General features: G+C 46.5%; 1 protein-coding gene across 2 annotated transcripts in view; it reads right to left on the bottom strand.

Moving 5' to 3' along the window:
* Kcng2 (potassium voltage-gated channel modifier subfamily G member 2) overlaps nucleotides 1-16,657 on the bottom strand; it is a 59,446-nt gene that overhangs the window by 12,001 nt on the left and 30,788 nt on the right. For both annotated transcript variants that reach the window (XM_029554817.1, XM_008850690.2), the window contains one exon: nucleotides 11,409-12,144. In XM_029554817.1, the coding sequence (XP_029410677.1) occupies nucleotides 11,409-12,071 (663 nt within the window). In that variant the 5' untranslated portion in view covers nucleotides 12,072-12,144. The remainder of the gene's footprint in view (nucleotides 1-11,408; nucleotides 12,145-16,657) is intronic.

The following is a 16,657-nucleotide window of genomic DNA, read 5'->3' as shown; positions in this document are numbered from 1 at the left end:
GACAGGGTTTCCCTGCAGCCCCAGCTGGCCTGGAACTCACTATGGAGACCACCAGGTTGGCCTCGAACTCACAGAGATCCACCTGCCTCTGCCTCCAGAGTGTTAGGACTAAAGGCCTGCGCCACCACGCCTGGCTGTTCTCAGATTTTTACTTATTGTAAGCATTGTGCCAGGGGACATCCTAACTATGCAACACCTGTAACTTAGGCAGAGTTTCAAGAAATGGATTTCCTGTTTTGGGTTGACTCCAGTGCTTTACACATGCTAGGCCAACACTCTTATCACTGAACTAGATCCCCAGCCCCAGAAGTGGTCTTCCCACTTGGAGACTCACTCTTTTTTTCCTCTGGATGGGCTTGCCCATGAAATGCCTCTGCTTCCACATTCTTTAAACTGTTTGTGAAAGGTCCCTTTCTAAATACTTCACACACACTAGTGAGGACAAGTATTTGAGTCTGCCAACAGGAAGGAAGGACAATATCTCATCATTTGATGTACAATTCTTTCACCAAAGAGATTTTCACCTGCGTTTTTCTGCCATTGCAAACCATCACTTTTGGCTCACTGGCATATCCTCCTCGCTCGAGTGTTATTATTTTCTTATTAATATATTTGAACTTCCTCTATATGAAGGGTATTGGCCTTTTGTCATATACACTGCAATTTTATTCTTAGACTGTATTTTTTGAAACACGAGAGAAGATTTTCATTAGTTAAAAATTGTTATATTAGCCGGGCGTGGTGGCGCACGCCTTTAATCCCAGCACTCGGGAGGTTGAGGCAGGTGGGTCCTCTGTGAGTTTGAGGCCAGCCTGGTCTACAGAGTGAGTTCCAGGCAGCTGGAGCTACAGGGAGACCCTGTCTCAAAAAGACCAAAAAAAATTGTTATCTTAATACTCCTCTTTTTCCTTATGGTTTCTGGCTTTCATATGAAGGCTCAACAGATTTCCACATTCATGAAGGCAAGCATATTTACCTACATTTTCTTTGACTAATTACATGGATTTAATTTTTCCCACAGTTGGCTAAAATTTTGGAATTTATTTAAATCTCTATCGGGCACCGTCTATTGAGATAACCACTCCTGAATGTGGGAAAGCTTCATTTCATGTACTAAGTTGCCACACAGACTTGGTTTATTTCTGTATCTGTTGTCTCTATTGCCAGGGTGAGCATGCTGTTGTTACTAAGTATGTATTTGTTTCATTTACTTATTGCCCTTTCCAATATGTGTCTTACTAAAAGCATATTTATTTTGCTTATAGTATTTCCAGAATTTGTTGTTACTAAGTATATATTTGTTGAATTTTATTTATATATGTTCTCATATCTGGTAAAGTATCAAATACTAGAATTATACCCTCAGAAATTCCAGTCTTCCTTCCCATGTCCATACTGGCTCTAGGAACCTATGACCCCCAGAGGAGCCTTGGCAAAGACTACTAGTGGTGCGGCTGGGAGTGCGCCTTACTGGCTATCCACCTGGAAAATGAGAGCAGAGATATGCCAGGGTCCCTATGAGCCAGTGAGGCCATGTGGACAGAACTAAACTTGTGTTGAGTACCAACCACAGCCAACAGTATGCATGTGACCACCATTCACATCCTCTAAGTCGGGGAAGCTGGTTAGACACCCAAAGATGACCAGGCCTCCTGTGTACTGATTTCCTTATTCTCTTCAACTTCCAACCTGGTCCAACATAGACATTTCTCCTTGTATTTAAGATCATTCTGGAGGTTCCAAGAATACCTACTGGGCTTGCAACTGACAGCATCATGTGTATATACTAATCTAGGGAGCAACTTCTCCCATCTAAGCACACACGATGCTGTCCTCAATCATTCTTTCCATGCCTCACTCAACCTCATTCTGGCTTTTCTTTGTAAACAGTGAACTTTTCTTGCTAAGGCTATTCCTAGGCACTTCATGTGTTTATGCTAATATTGACCAGAGTAGTTTTCCCATTAATTTTTTTTGCTACTCTGGTGTGCAGAGAAGTGACTTTTTTTGTGTTTACTTTATATCTAGTCACCCTGACAAATTCACTTGTTTCAAATACACTTCCAACTACTTATTTAGGATTTTCTGTAAAATACAAATAAAAGGTGGCTTCCATGTGTGAGAGGCAGCCCCTCAACTGTGCATTGTCAACAGGTTAATCTCTGGAGTATAATCACAGCTCCAGGAAGCAGTCTCAGACAGGATCTGGTCAAACTTGCACTTCCTGTTCAAGATGCATCCCAAGAACAAAACAACCTGCCCCAAACTGCTTGACTTGGGCAGTGGCTTTGCCAATGGTGATATTGGGTCATGTGCATGCATAGCCAGTCTTACATGTCAAGATAGCAGTTACACTTATTCTGCCATTCATATCATACCATGTTAAAACAAACTGATGACAACTTACTAGAACTAATTAGAAACAAACACTAAATTTTAGGAGCTGCACCTATGAGGCTTAAGGCAGCTTCTAGGTTTTCTTGTTCAGTCTGCTGACTAGCAGCTTACAGGCAGAATACCTACTTCAGGCCCAAGTGGGAGGCAGGACATTCAACACCTGCAATGTGCACATAGGATCAAAAATAAACAACCACCTAAGCATAGTCAGTGAAGGAGAAATGGCAACTTTCAGATGGGTAATTGGTGGATAAATATGTAAAAACATATTTATCTCCTAGTGACTAAGGAGACTTAAACAGCTATGAGATGGTGTTTTAGATAGACAGATGAATTTTTAGAAGGATCCCTGCACTGGCTTGGCCCACCAGCCTGATGAACATATGGATGAGTAGACCCAGGATCACTGGCCTGGCCTCTGAGGGAGCAGTGAGTGAAACCACCACAGGGCCTGGTCACAGTAGCAACATATTACATGATGAAATTCCTTAAAATCAACTGGGGGCAAGAATGATTACCCCAGGATCAGTGCTAACAGCAAGAGCTGAAGAAGAATAGGCATGAAGGCATACTCAACATAGCATCCAGCACTGTGCAGATGTAGGAGTGTCCAGAGAGGGCTGAGGCTGCTTGGGAGACAAGCCTGCTGCCAGGCTGTGGGTGGGCCACCATCCCAGCAGTAAGGAGGAGCATCAAGAGGAAGGCAGGGAGAAGCCTACCAGCTCAGTCACTTCTCTCAGTTAAGCCTGTTCTGGGAATGGCTCTGCATTTCCCAACTGTCCATAAAAACAAGTGTTCGCTTATAATTAGAAAACACTTCTGAGAGCCTGCATATTCTTTAGGCTGTAGGGAGGAGGCATGGAGACCCCTGGGTAATGGACAGAGACAGGGTAGGTGGCAGGATCTGAGGTTTGGCTGTTTCCTCCAAGCTCTGCACAACTTGAAGTGATAACAAATGCTCCCATGGAAGTGACAGTCTTATTTTTCAGGATGTTGAAGTCTATGTTCGAGTCTGAAAACTCTGACTCCCAACGAGGAAAGGTGTGCTTTTCAAGAGTGGGCTTCTATGGAAGGACAAACTTCCCCCAGCAGATGGAGCCCAGAGGATGCAGGTTCCTGGGGTCCTCGGTGTAGGGTTCCATTCCAAACCCCAACAGAATTTTCCATGGCCTTTACAAGGGAAGAGTTTTGGTAAAACAGCACAAGCTGGCCATCTGGCTATGGCTATCTTGGCGGCTAGCATCCTTTTGTAAAAAACATCCCTTCAGCTACACTTCAGAATTTCAAGCTTAGGTGGAGTCAAAACTCATCTCAATTTCAACTTCTCAAGTCTGTTCTCCCAACTGGGTGGTGCCTGGTGAATTTATGCTTGGGTAAATTCAGTTCCCTTAAAAATGTAGCTTATCTGTCAAAATAATTCAGTCTTATTTAAGGAAACTCTGGGAGGCAAAAAAATCACACACGCTCAGAGAACTCCTCCATTTCCTCAGTTCAGTGAGCTCTGAGTAGCATCAGAGCTGCACTCACAGTCTCCTGCAGAAGACAATGGGGACAGAATGACCCACTATATACAGTGACAAAAAAGTAGGCATTTAAGCAGCACTGCTGGTCTCTTTGAGATGACCACATCATCTGCAGAGGCAGAGGGGGTGTCATTCTCTTCCAGCTTTGCTGGGTCTGAAGGCCAACCATCCTTGTTTGTTATTGGAGGCTTCTGGACCCAGACAGAGGAAAGGTACCCATCTCATGGGGCTGGGGCCTCCCCATACCACACAAAACCTCTTTACAGTGGCCACCATGGCCTTGCGAGGTACGTTGTATTTTGAACAAAAGGATAAAGTGAGTCTCTTAATTCTCATGAATCTTTGAATCTGATCTCTTTGAAGAACCTGCATTTGACTGATGAGGAAACCAAGGCCCTAGAGGATAAGTAAATGTTCTGCAGCAGTCAGAACAGGCACTCGGTCTAAAGATTTAACCAGTATCCAATTTTGCTTCTTAGGATGACATAAGAGAGGCCAAAGACCTTGGATAAATCACGGAGGAGAGAGTCTTGATCTTGCGGCTTCTATTTCAGGCATTTAGGTACATCTTAAAAAAAATTTTTAACCAAGACAAAAAATCCAAAACACAAATTTCCTAGTTTTTCTCTGCTAAATTTGTGTAGAAAGTAGAGAAAAACAAATGCCCTGAGCCTTATCTTCAGCTTGTGTCCAGCAAATTAAGTAGGCCCAGCTGTTCCCATGCCTCTAGAAGCCCACATAGGGCATTCCATGAAAACTGGCAGCAGTCCTGAGTGTGGGCCTCCCTTACCAACTCTGGAAGTGGGGTAGGCCACAAACATGGAGGACTGCACCCAGCTACAGGATAGAGCATGATGTCTAACCCTTGCCACACACATGCTCACCTCATTCACCTCAGTCTCAGCAACCTCAGGAACGATCCTCATTTTGCAGAAGAGAAAAGGCAAACAGACCTGACTCAGGCCCCTGACTGCAGCTCAAGGCTCTGCAGGCTATACTCTGCTAACTTACCATGTAACTTCACTGCTGTTTTGCTGATAGTTGGATCTGCAAACAGGCAGATAAATCAACCAAACCTATTATTGGTTAGACAGAGCATGTGGAGCATAGAGGAGACTGCAATGGCTACACAGTGGTCCTGTGGTGCCCTGGGCTCAGGCCAAGCAAAACCTTCACCCTTTAGTTCCCAGCCTTTTGTGGCTCCAAATGCAGGATCTGGTGACATTCCCTAGTGCAGGAGGCCAGCTGAGGTGCTGGGCAGTAGTCTGTGTCACTGTTGGCAATGATGGCAAAGGTTACTGACCAGTTTATACTTTTCTCTCCTCTCAGCAAAGAGAAATGAAGTTGTCTTTTCCTGGGTTTATGGCTACCTGGTAAGAAAACTCCACTTGGTCCCTATGCAGTGGTATCCTGCAGATATCTTGCTACCCAACACAAGAGTACAACTGCTTGAGGGGAGCACTCAAAGTCATTTGCCTTGCAAATGGGCAGGAAAGGTGACCATAGAGCCTCTTGGGGAGACAGTGGAGACTATGCCACTGGCCTGTTCTGTCCATCCTGGGTGCTAGAGTGAAGGAAGGAGATTTGAGTTGCTGAGACTCTGGAGTGCGACTCTGTGCCACATGTAATAGAGTCAACATCACACCACTGAAGAAGGGAGTACAGAGCTGTAAGCTCCCCCGGGAGTTCTGCCTCTTCTTAACCAAGGGCTCCCCTAAGCTCTGCCTTGAGGTTCTGAGAGGAGCCTTGTCTAGTTTCAGACTTCATGAACCGGGAAACCAGTCAGAGGTTTCCCAGAGATCACCCAGAGGCAAGTGACAACAAACGCATAGTACGTTTGTGTCAGTGCTGGAAGTGCAGTTTGTCATATTGCAGGGTCCACCTCATCATGTGCCAGTGCACAGAACCTCCAGTCACATGGATGCTGGTATAGGGATGGGCAATGACCAGTGCTTATGAGATGGGGAACTCTGTATGTTCTGGATGGGCTCTGGGGGCACTGGGGATTGGTCAGACATGATTCCAGGTGTGTGTGAATGGAGGCCTCCTTCCTGGGTGATAGAGACTCCTCCTACCTGACTGTGGAGCCAGGACCTTGGCCTCTCTTGCTTTCAGGCTGTGTATCTTTTCCTGGGTCTTCAATAGATACTGAAGATCTAGAACAGTTCATCTGGCTACTGTGTAGAGAGTCCTTACAGTGAACCCCTGCACACACATTCTTGGTATATGTCTTTGGGGAACCCTGACTAACCAGCCCAGAGACAGCCAAGCTCTGTTCTGCCAGAAGGTGGCAGAGGTCTGTTTGCAGTGTGTGTCTTCCAACTTATGCAGCAGAAACTTTGCCACTAGCTTTCCAAGTTGCTGCAGAAATATCCTCAGTGACTTCAAAGCTGAAATCCTAGGCATGAAATCCATAGCTCATTACACTAGCTTTATTTTAATCATGTGAGCAAAAGGAAACATTGACTGGCACAGTCACACAGCCCAATGCAAAAGGAAACGATGGATTTTTGAAAAACACCCTGCACCCCATGGGCCTTCAACAGCGACAGGCTGTTCTCGGGCAGGCTGGCAAGCACAGCTTGTCCTTGCCACGCGCCAGGGCCCAGGCAGGCGCTTAGCTCCGTTTCCAGGCAACACAGCAGCCGCCACCGCACAGAAAGAGCCTTGCTGTTATCTGTTGGTATAAAATTTTCTGTGCACCCTATCTCCATATATTCTGAATCACTCAAACTAGACATTGCAACACACATTGTCTGGCACAGAGGCTGACCCTGGGCACTTCCTGCCAATGAAAGCACCTCAACCGGAAGAGAAGGGTACACTTCTACTCTCAACTCCTAATGTCTCTATGGACAGTTCTCAGGCTGTGAGAATTAGCACATCCAGATGACTCTGTAGTAACTAGGGCCAGTCATGGTGCAGGCCTGTGTTGTTTACAGGTTTAGGTGGCATGTCTGTCCCTAAGGGCTCTGACTTTACTTAGCTATTTCCCTTCAATTGAAACACCCCCTCCTGGAGTAGGAAGGGAGGCTGATAAAATTCTAGAAGCAAATGAAACATACAAGGTTCAGGAAACTCCTGAAATTTACAATATTCACCAAGTCCTCCCCCAATGTTACATAAGCATTAAGGATGGCTGGGGAGTGCAGACTCTATGATTGGCCAGGTTGCCTTTAAGTTAGGCAGAGAGCTTTAAGGAAGCAGCTTTGTGAGTTCTCACCCATGCTGGGGTGGAATTTTCAGTGATGCAGTTACCTAAGTCACTCATGCTCTAGTCAGTAACCACAATAAACTTACTAGTTCACTAAACTAGACTTAGGTAGAGTCATTTGTTTGGTCTAACAGATGTTTGTTCATATCTCCCCAGGAAAAGTCAAATAATACCAGAACATATACATTATCACTGGACTGCAGCATGTGGAAAGTAGAGAAGCTTTCTCTACTACCCCAACCTAACGAAGGCTACAGACTCATCCAAGGCTATGAAGATATCAGCATGTGCTGGAGGCTCCTGTCCCCCTCTGTGTGGCCTCCCACAGTATGGAAAAGGCAGGTGGCAGGAGCTTGGAGAGACCCCCTCAGCACCAGGCTAATCACCATCTGTAAGATCCGTTCCAAGCTCTGGCCTCTAAGTCCTTTCAACACCTTCTGCACCTGGTGCTGAGACACTGATGAGTCAGCCAAGGACCAGTGGATGGCTGGATAATAGTTCACAAAGAGGCCACTCAAGAATATGTCACTTTGTATGGCACAATGAATTTGCAGTATGACAAGGCCATGGCCCTGAGAAGAGCAACTGACCTGGGAGAAGGTTACTCAGGTGGGCCTGACAGGGTTCCAGGGTCAGTACAAAGAGCAGGGTGGGGTCTGTGAGAGAAGACAAACAGGTGAAAGTGGAGGTCAGAGTGATGTGCCTTGGTGATGGATAAGAAGGTGTGGCCTGAAGCTAGAAGGCAAGAGATAGATCCCACAACCTCAAGAAGGGGCCAGCTCTGCTCCACCTTGGTATAGCCCAGGGAACCATTTCGGACTTCTCCCCATACTAAGACAGGCAGTTTGTGGTGTCTGTTTCAGGGCTTAGGGAACAAGCGCACTGATCCCTAATGGAGTTCCCAGTTGGTGGTGTCAATGGTGCCCAATTAATCTTACTTAACATGTTCTCCCTGTTAACTACGCCTGGTACTGTCAACCTTATTGACACTTTAGAATAGTGCGTTTTGAGCCCTAGCTAGGGTCTCATCTGCAGCTCCACCCACTTACAGTGAGCTCTGCCTGGTGACCCCTCAGCTCTCTGTATCTGGGTGGGATGGGGCAGGAGGGTATGGATCAAGGACCTACTATGACTATACAATCTTCAAACAGCCTCCTCAGCCAGCCATACTTGCTTTTCTCATGGGAGAGGAAAGGAGAGTTAAGCTTTATGGGAGTTCTGGGCAGCCATAGGCATGGCTGACCCAAGGATAACTCACTAAGGTACAGGTAGGATATCAGAGCCACAACAGTTGCCTGGGTGGAAACGCCTGTGCTGAGTCCTGAAGGCTGTGAAATCCTGGTCAGTCTGAATGTAGACTCCAACCCCAGCCCACTAGGGTGATAGTGGCCCTCAAATATTCTCAGGATGGCAGGTAAGTGTTTCAGGCCTGTTACTAAGCAGGACAGATTTGCCCTGCATTGTGCTTGGGCCCTGGACTAGTTTCTGATCTTGTACTCTGCTCTATTGCCCTCCAGCAGTGCCCACCAAGACAAAGTACCAGCAGTGCAAGTACATTCACAATGTTGTATAGCCATTGCACCATATACTTCTAGAACTCTCCATCTTCTCATGATGAATTGTGACCCCAGAAAATACCAGCTCCTCAAGCCCTCCTCAGCCCCTACCACTACACTACACAGTCTTTGTGATACTGACTGTGACCTACTGTGTTAACTTTGTATACAGTATGAGGAGTCTTTTGTCACCTCCCTTCCCTCCCCTCCCCTTTTCTTGGAGGTACTGTGGATTTAACCTAGCACCTAGAATATACTAGGCAAGTGTTCTACCACTGAGCTATATTCTCAGCCCTGTCTTTTGTAACATTCTTACTTCACTGAGCATAATGTCCTCATGGTCATCCACTTAGTGGATAGGTGGATAGGTGACAGCATTGCCTTCTTTCTTAAGAAAGGTGACATGTTTTAGAAATGGATGGGTAAAAGCTGTACACATGTGAATGTGCCTGACATCACTGAGCTGCATGTTAGAAAGTGGCAAGATGGCGTTTTATGTGTATTTTACTAAAAATAAAACAGTTGATGGGATATAAGACTTTTGCCTCCTGGGAGATTGTTACAACACCTCTTATTTATGTGGTACCTGATATGTGCAGAGGATAGACATTTCCTAAGTGACCCACATTGAGCTCTGACCTCCAACCATGACACACATAGAGGTCAGGCACAACTCTGCCCTCTTCTCTCGCATATCTGGAGACTCCAGAGGGAGATTCTGGCTAGTTTCAGGGTCAAGGTCTCCCAAGGTTTGCTACAGAATATGTTGTGGAAGAAGCTAAAGCTTCCCACTGCCTAACCCACATGGCCCGAGATAGCATTTTGTATCTAGAAATCTCTCAAACATCTAGTCAGAAACTCTATACTTTTAATGAGAACTAGTGTTTGAATAGCTACCACCCAAAATACTGGCAATTGAGTGAGATTTATACACACTTCTTACCCCAGTAGTTGAGCATGAGGGGCCACAAGCTAGATCCTAATTGCAGTGAAGCCAGGATCTCACTGTCAGGGTGATGTGTAAGAGTTTAGTTATGTTAGGCTGAGCAATTTTCCACATAAGTTACTGACATTTCATGCCTCCCCCCCCCCCCCACATCCCAGGTAGTGAACAGAAGAAATTTACCTAGCTGGATCACTGGAAGCCCTCTCTGTCTTCCATTTTGTCACCAACATGTCAGGGAGCAAATCCCAAAGCTCCCTCATGTCCTTGAGACAGGTTCAACAGAATCATCTTTTCACATCACTCTGTTGCACAACAGCTTTCCAAAGAGACCATGTGCATTTGCACTCCAGGAGTTTAGATCGACCCTGCCCTCTTTCCCCACAAGGAGTCACCATTTTCTAATTGGTAGCTGACTTAGGAAGACAGTGCTTGGAAGTGTGTACGAGTTGGGGAACTAGATCTGGGGCTCGAGATTTCCTAGACCTTTACTTGCTGAGGCTGCCCTGACTTGTGTTCTCTAATCTGTCATAAGTGAGTTTTCCCTTCTGAATAGTGCATGGAGTAATTACTGCTTAGAAATCCAACATTTTCAGTGTCTTCCCACCTCTTCCCTCCAGTGCTGGGGATCAAACCCAAGACCTTGCATAAGCCAGACAAGTGCTCTACTGCTGAACTACACTCCTGACCTTAAGTATCATTTTAGAAGCGGAACCAGAAACTCAGGTCTACTTAAGACAACTGGAAATTACAGCTCAGGCATGGGACACCCAATAATGAAGCAAGCCAAAAAAATTTCCTAAAATTTACATTTAAATTTAATCTGCAGTCAGGGCTGCCATATTCTGTATTGTTTCTCACTGTTTCTCTGAATAATGAGTTGAACCAGCTGAACTCTGGCCATAACCTGAGGACACTATAGGACTCTGAGGAGCAGGCCTGAGCAGTTCTGTCCAGGGAGGCAGGGTCAGTGTGAGGAAACCCAGGAGCCTCTGCTGCAGAAGGGTATTGTGGGAGGGGCATCAGGACTTGAAACAGCACTGGCTACATTCAAATATATCAATGTATCTTCTCCAAGAATCCCAACACCCAAACACAGACCCCAGTCTGCAGCATAGTGCCCTTTCCTAATTGTTTCCAGAGCTATCTATTATGGCTAGTGTACATAAATGCTGATACGTTGTTTTTGGTTTTGGTTTTTCGTCTCTTGCCATGAGAACTTTGACTAACCACAAATGATAATTCTGTCCACATTTCATGCCCTGGTGTACTTAGATTGGTGGACAGGACAGAGAGAAGGGGGAAGGAAATAGACAGTTGAGACCAGAGTCCCCAGGCCTCCATAAATGAAGGTCCTCTAACCCTGGAATGTCCAAATTTGGGCCATACAATTCTCCAGACCCTTGAGATGCTGGATATTTTCAGTTCTACCTTATCCAGTGCACTTGCTGAGCGGTTGGAGATTCAGAAAAGGTTCCAGCCCAAATGCGGTACATCTCAGTCCTGAAACTTAATGTAGTTTGGAGCTCCATGCGTCAGCTCACTGGAAGGAAACTCACTCCTGACCACTGAATAGCATGGGGGGTAAGGGTCTGGAGCCAGTAACTCTAGCCACTGCAGGGGGCACAAGACACAACCCTGATCTCTAGTGGACATGCACTCCTCTGACTGGTGCATCCTAATAGACGCCGGATGTGGCCAGTTGCCCACCCCTCCATGATCCCCACTTCCACCTCTGCTCTGCCCTTGGCCCTGCGGCCCGTACCCAAACTCACCCGTTCCTCTTCTGCGCGTATGTCAGGCATGGTGCTCAGACACAGGCCGACGGCTGTGACCGCCACGAAGGCCACCGAGACGTAGGCGAAGAGCTTGCCCGCCAACCCAGAATGCGGGTTCTCCACCATATCGCGCAGGCGCCTTCTGCCACGCTCCAGCCGCCCAGGCCCCAGGGCGCGCGCCGGGCTCCCCTGCGCCCCACGGCCGTTCGATGTGACGCGCGCCTCGGCGGCCTCCTCCTCGCGGCGGCGCAGGCGGCGTAGGCAGCAGCGCTCCAGCCGCGCCTCGTCGATGCCCCAGTAGGCCAGTTCATCGCGGAAGGCCAGCGCGCACGGGCCGCGTAGCAGCCGCAGCTTGTCGGCGCGCAGCAGGGCCACGATGGCGCGGAAAGCGCACGGGCTGCGATCAAAGAAGAACTCGTCGCGGCTCACGTCGTAGTCGTCACACACACGCAGCAGCTCGTCGTGGCCGCGGCAGGCTCGCAGGCGCTCGAGGCGCGCGAGGGGACAGCGCGCCAGCGCGGCCCAGGCCAGGCGCACTCTGCACCCCCCGACGTTGATGATGACGTGCCGAGCTCGGGTCGCTCGGCCTCCACGGCCTCCTGGCCCTGCGCCGCCGGGCTCTAGGCCCGGGGCCTCCGCGTGCCCCCGGAGCAGGGCCATGGGTCCATATGATGGCCGCGCCTGGGAACTGGCGCCAAGGTGAGGGTGCCGGGCAGCGATCAGGAGACTGGGCCTGCAAGAGCAAAAAGGGCGTCAGGACTGCAGGCTCTTGGAGAAACCAGCCTAGCCAAGGATCCAAGGGCTGGGGAACCAGGGATTTTCTATTTAATCCCAGCACTCGGGAGGCAGAGGCAGGCGGATCTCTGGGAGTTCAAGGCCAGCCTGGTCTATAGTGCGTTCCAGGACAGCTGGGGCTACAGGGAGACCCTGTCTCAAAAAGACCAACCCCCCCCCCAAAACAACAACAACAAAAACCTAAAAAAAAGCCCTCATTTAAAGTAAATGACGGGCTAGAGATGTGGCTCAGCAGTCAAGAGCACTGGCTGCTCCTGCAGAGGACTAAGATTGGGTTCTCAACACCAACATGGTGGCTAACAACTATCTGTAATTACAGTTCCAAAGGAGCCAACGCCCTCTTCTGATCTCTGTAGGCAATGAGTACACTTACATACATGCAGGTAAAACACACATAAAATTAAAATATATAAAAAAATTTTAGTGAATGATAAACACTGAGCACTATGTATGAAATAAGAGACGTAAAGATACGATCATTGTATGTAAAGAATCAGGGGCAGTTTCCCTTAGAGCTATTCACAAATGAGGAGTGGTCACAAAGGAAAACTGCCTGAATCTCACAGCAGTTTGTATTATACCAGGCCTCTCTGTGCTTATGCATCTTTGACATCTCCATGATGGAAATGGTTTGCTCTGCTTGAAACAAGCCTCCAGGAAATTTTACTGCACAGCTGGGGTTGAGAACCACCAATCAAGAGAGATGGAAACCCATGTGGTGCCTGATTCTTCAGTCAGCCTTGGTTTAAGTCAGAGGTACTCTTTGAAACCCACAGAAAAATTTCAGATGGTCTGTGAGCCTTTAGGTATATGCATCACCTTTTGGCATATATAATTTTTTCTGTGAAGGGTCCACTTTTTCTAGAGGATGCTATAAAAAAGGGGGGAGGGCGATACATTACTAACATCAAAGACTGACTGCAAAGAGACTTCTACTACTTGTTTTCCCAGAGGGCATCCCTACCCCTTCCAGTTTACTGTTAAGGTGCCTCTTTGCTTCCTGGAATGGAGAAGTCAGAAGTTTAGCAGAGGCTTTCAGAGCTGTGGTAACAGCTGCAAAGGGTAAGGAAGACAGGCAAGTCCCAGTTGGTTGAAGATGGAGCTACCCACCAGCAAAGACATCTTGGATGTCTGTTGGAGGACATGGCCCCCTCAGTGTTATAGTGGAATACAGGCCAGAAAAATCAGAATCATCAGCACACTTGCTAGGAAATTAATTTCTCAGCACTAACCATAGTGCCTTGTGTGATAAATAAGTTGCAGAATAAAGCACTCCAAAATCCATCCCTACTTTAAAGTAGGCAATGAAAAAACAGGTAAAAACTTTCAGAGCCAACTTTTGTGGAACTTTGGGAACTAACCAATAGCCTTCAGTTTCTATGAGGAACTTAAGAAAAAGCAACTGAGTCTTAGTAACAATGATCTTTGCGGTGACTGAACTTACCCTGTATCCACACTGTTCCCAGCCCAGGGAACTCACTCTATGTCCACCTCCTTAGGTATGGGAATTTACCCCATGTCTATCCCTTGATCTCAACTCAGGGAACTCACCCCATGACCAATCCTTAGTTCAGAAAACTCACCCCACAATCACCTCCTGCTCTTAGCCCAGGAAACTGAGTCCACGTCTATCCTCTTATCCTAACTCAGGGAACTCATACCACACTTAACCCTGATCTCAGCTCAAGGAACTCACACCATGATCACTCTCTGATCTCAACTCAAGGAACTCATCCCACCTCTACCCCCTGCTCCTAGCTCAGGGAACTCACTGGGTGTCTGCCCTATGTTCCAAGCTCAATGATGGCCTTGAAAATCACAGCCCGCACTTCCACCTGTACTGGAAGAACAGGCCTCAGTTGCCAAGTGTCATCATTCCTGAAACCTGACTGGCAGCTCCAGGAAGACTGATCCAAAGGTTTTGCCTTTATCTGTCATACCAGGAACAGCTTAGGAATGTCTTTCAAAACCATTCATAGGAGCATGGTTTTTAGCTGTTGTTGCCTGAGGCAGCAAGACAAGCAAAAGCTTTGGCGGACAGGCTGGGGATGGTGTGCTTTGGGAATAAGGACTTGGAAAATTCTCTGGGATTTAGGATGCTGTGCACATGCCTGGGCTGTGTGCATACTTAGTAAAGACCAGAAGAGCTCCCAAGGTTCTCCTAGGCTGGCCTTCAGTTATGGAAGCTGGTAAGTGGAAAAGAGGCTGTGTGTTGGTGAAGCCCCAGCACACATGGCCCATCTGCAAAGATTGGGTTTGCTTTTCCTTCCAGAAATCTGTGCCTAATCATTTACTAAGCTAATGGAATGGAGATATGCCCACATAAGACAAGGCATACACTTTCCAAAATAAGTCCAGTAAACTTCAGACTATGCAAACAAACATCAGTAACCTCAACAAATTCCCAGGTAGGGATCTGATTTCCAGAACTGCCAGTTACACTATTCAGAACATTCAGTTTTCAACAATAACGACAACAAAAACTACAAATTTTATGGAGAATAAAAAAGGATGGCTTCAACACAGGAAAAGAACAACTAAAAACTAGAATGCACTGTCCCCAAGGAAGCCTAGACATCATTTCACCAGACAAGACTTTATATAAACTAAATCCAGTATGTTCAAGAGTTGCCCTGGGGTAGTGATGCATGTCTGCAATCCCAGCACTCGAGAGGCTGAGGCAAAGAAAACAGTCACAAGTTTAAGGCCAGTCTGGACTATATAGTGAGTTCCAGGTCACTTTGGGCTACAGTGTGAGAACCTCTCTCAAAAACAAAAAGTCAACAAACAAAAAAAGCTAAAAGAAGGCATGCTTAAAGACATAAAAGAATTATGAGAATGATATCTCATCAGATCGTACCAATAAGGAGACAGAAATTATAAAATAAAGTTACAGAATTCTAGAGTTGAAAAGTGTAATGATAAAATGGAAACTTCCAGAATGTCTCCCAGTTACAGATTTGGGCAGGCTTCAAACAGCATCCCAGGGTGAAGACAGGTCTCATGAGAGGAATCCTTAAGGAATAGAGAGGAAACTGAAGATCAGGAAGCAGAGCTGAGAGGAAAAGCAGAAAGAGCGCTTGAAAAAACAGTGCTAAAAAAAATTCCCCAATTTGATGGGGCTGGAGAGATGACTCAGCAGTTAAGAGCACTGGCTGCTCTTACAGAGGACACAGGTTTGGTTCCCAGCACCCACATAGTGACTAACACCCATCCTTAAGTCCAGTTCTAAGGGATCCACTGCCCTCTTCTGGCCTCAATGAACACCAGGCATGCATATGATGCACTTACATACGTGCAGGGAAAACACTCATACACATAAATATAAATTTGTTTTTAATTCCCAAATTTGAGAGTCAGCTTTCTTCAGGGATGCAGCCCCTAAGAGGCTACCCATGACCTACTAGGTGGTCCTGCATCCATGTGCATCCATGCTCACACTGGCAGCACCAGGTGAACTCAGTGAGTTAAAAAAAATCATGAAATTGAAAGAGGAGAGAGGCAGGGACAGGAGAGGAATTGAAGGGGAGGGAATGGGGATTGGACTTGATCAAAATGCATTATATGTATGTATGAAATTCTCAAACAATGAAATCTTCAAATTTGATGAAGACCATTAATCTATACATCAAGAAACTCCAAGTTAAGTAAATTCAAAGGTCCACACTGGCATGTCCCATCAACTGTCTAAAAACAAAGAACAAGAGACTCCTTTGAAATCAGTGAGAGAGACAGCATGTTGTATATTCAGGGTATCTTCATTAGGATAAATTGTCAGCGTTTCATCAGATTCCCCGGGGGCCAGCAGGGAGTGGGTTACATTCAACATACAGGGAGACATCAAGGTGCACCCATTAGCTTGGTTGTAATCAAACAAAGGGGCTAGGGAAACAGTCTAGTATACAAGCTACACAGTGGCGATAGTTCACAACACTGTTAGTATATTGAAAAAGAACCCCACTGAATTGTATACTTTAAAATTATTAAAATGGTAAGAATGTTATGAATTTTATCTCAATTGAACAAATTTCTGAGTGAGTAGGTCCAGGTGTAATCTAGTACTTTGCATTTGAACAACAGTACTTAACACGCTTTGAAAATCATTGCCTTTGATCGTCTACACTAAGGCCTTACCTTTCATCAGGGCAACACAGGAACTAAAAACACACATGTCCAAGTGGGTGTTCAATGTGTGTTTCAGAGAATCCACTGGGCCCAGATATGATTCCTCTAATGCCTATAGGACAAGTTGTAGTCTAAGAGAAGGAATCAGAGAGAAGACCAACAGTGTGGTTTACACACTGTGAGATCCATCTTGATTGTCAGCTCGGGAGTCAGAATCACCTGGGAGTCACATCTCTAGGTGTGTCTGTAAGGGCATTTCCAGATGGCACCAGTCCATTGCTTGAAGCCCTAAACTGAGTGAAGTGGAGAACACAGCATAGAACCAG

This window comes from Nannospalax galili, unplaced genomic scaffold (assembly GCF_000622305.1).
Source record: "Nannospalax galili isolate Female #2095 unplaced genomic scaffold, S.galili_v1.0 scaffold243, whole genome shotgun sequence".
Lineage (NCBI taxonomy): Eukaryota > Metazoa > Chordata > Mammalia > Rodentia > Spalacidae > Nannospalax > Nannospalax galili.
This window is presented reverse-complemented; position numbering and strand designations above follow the sequence as displayed.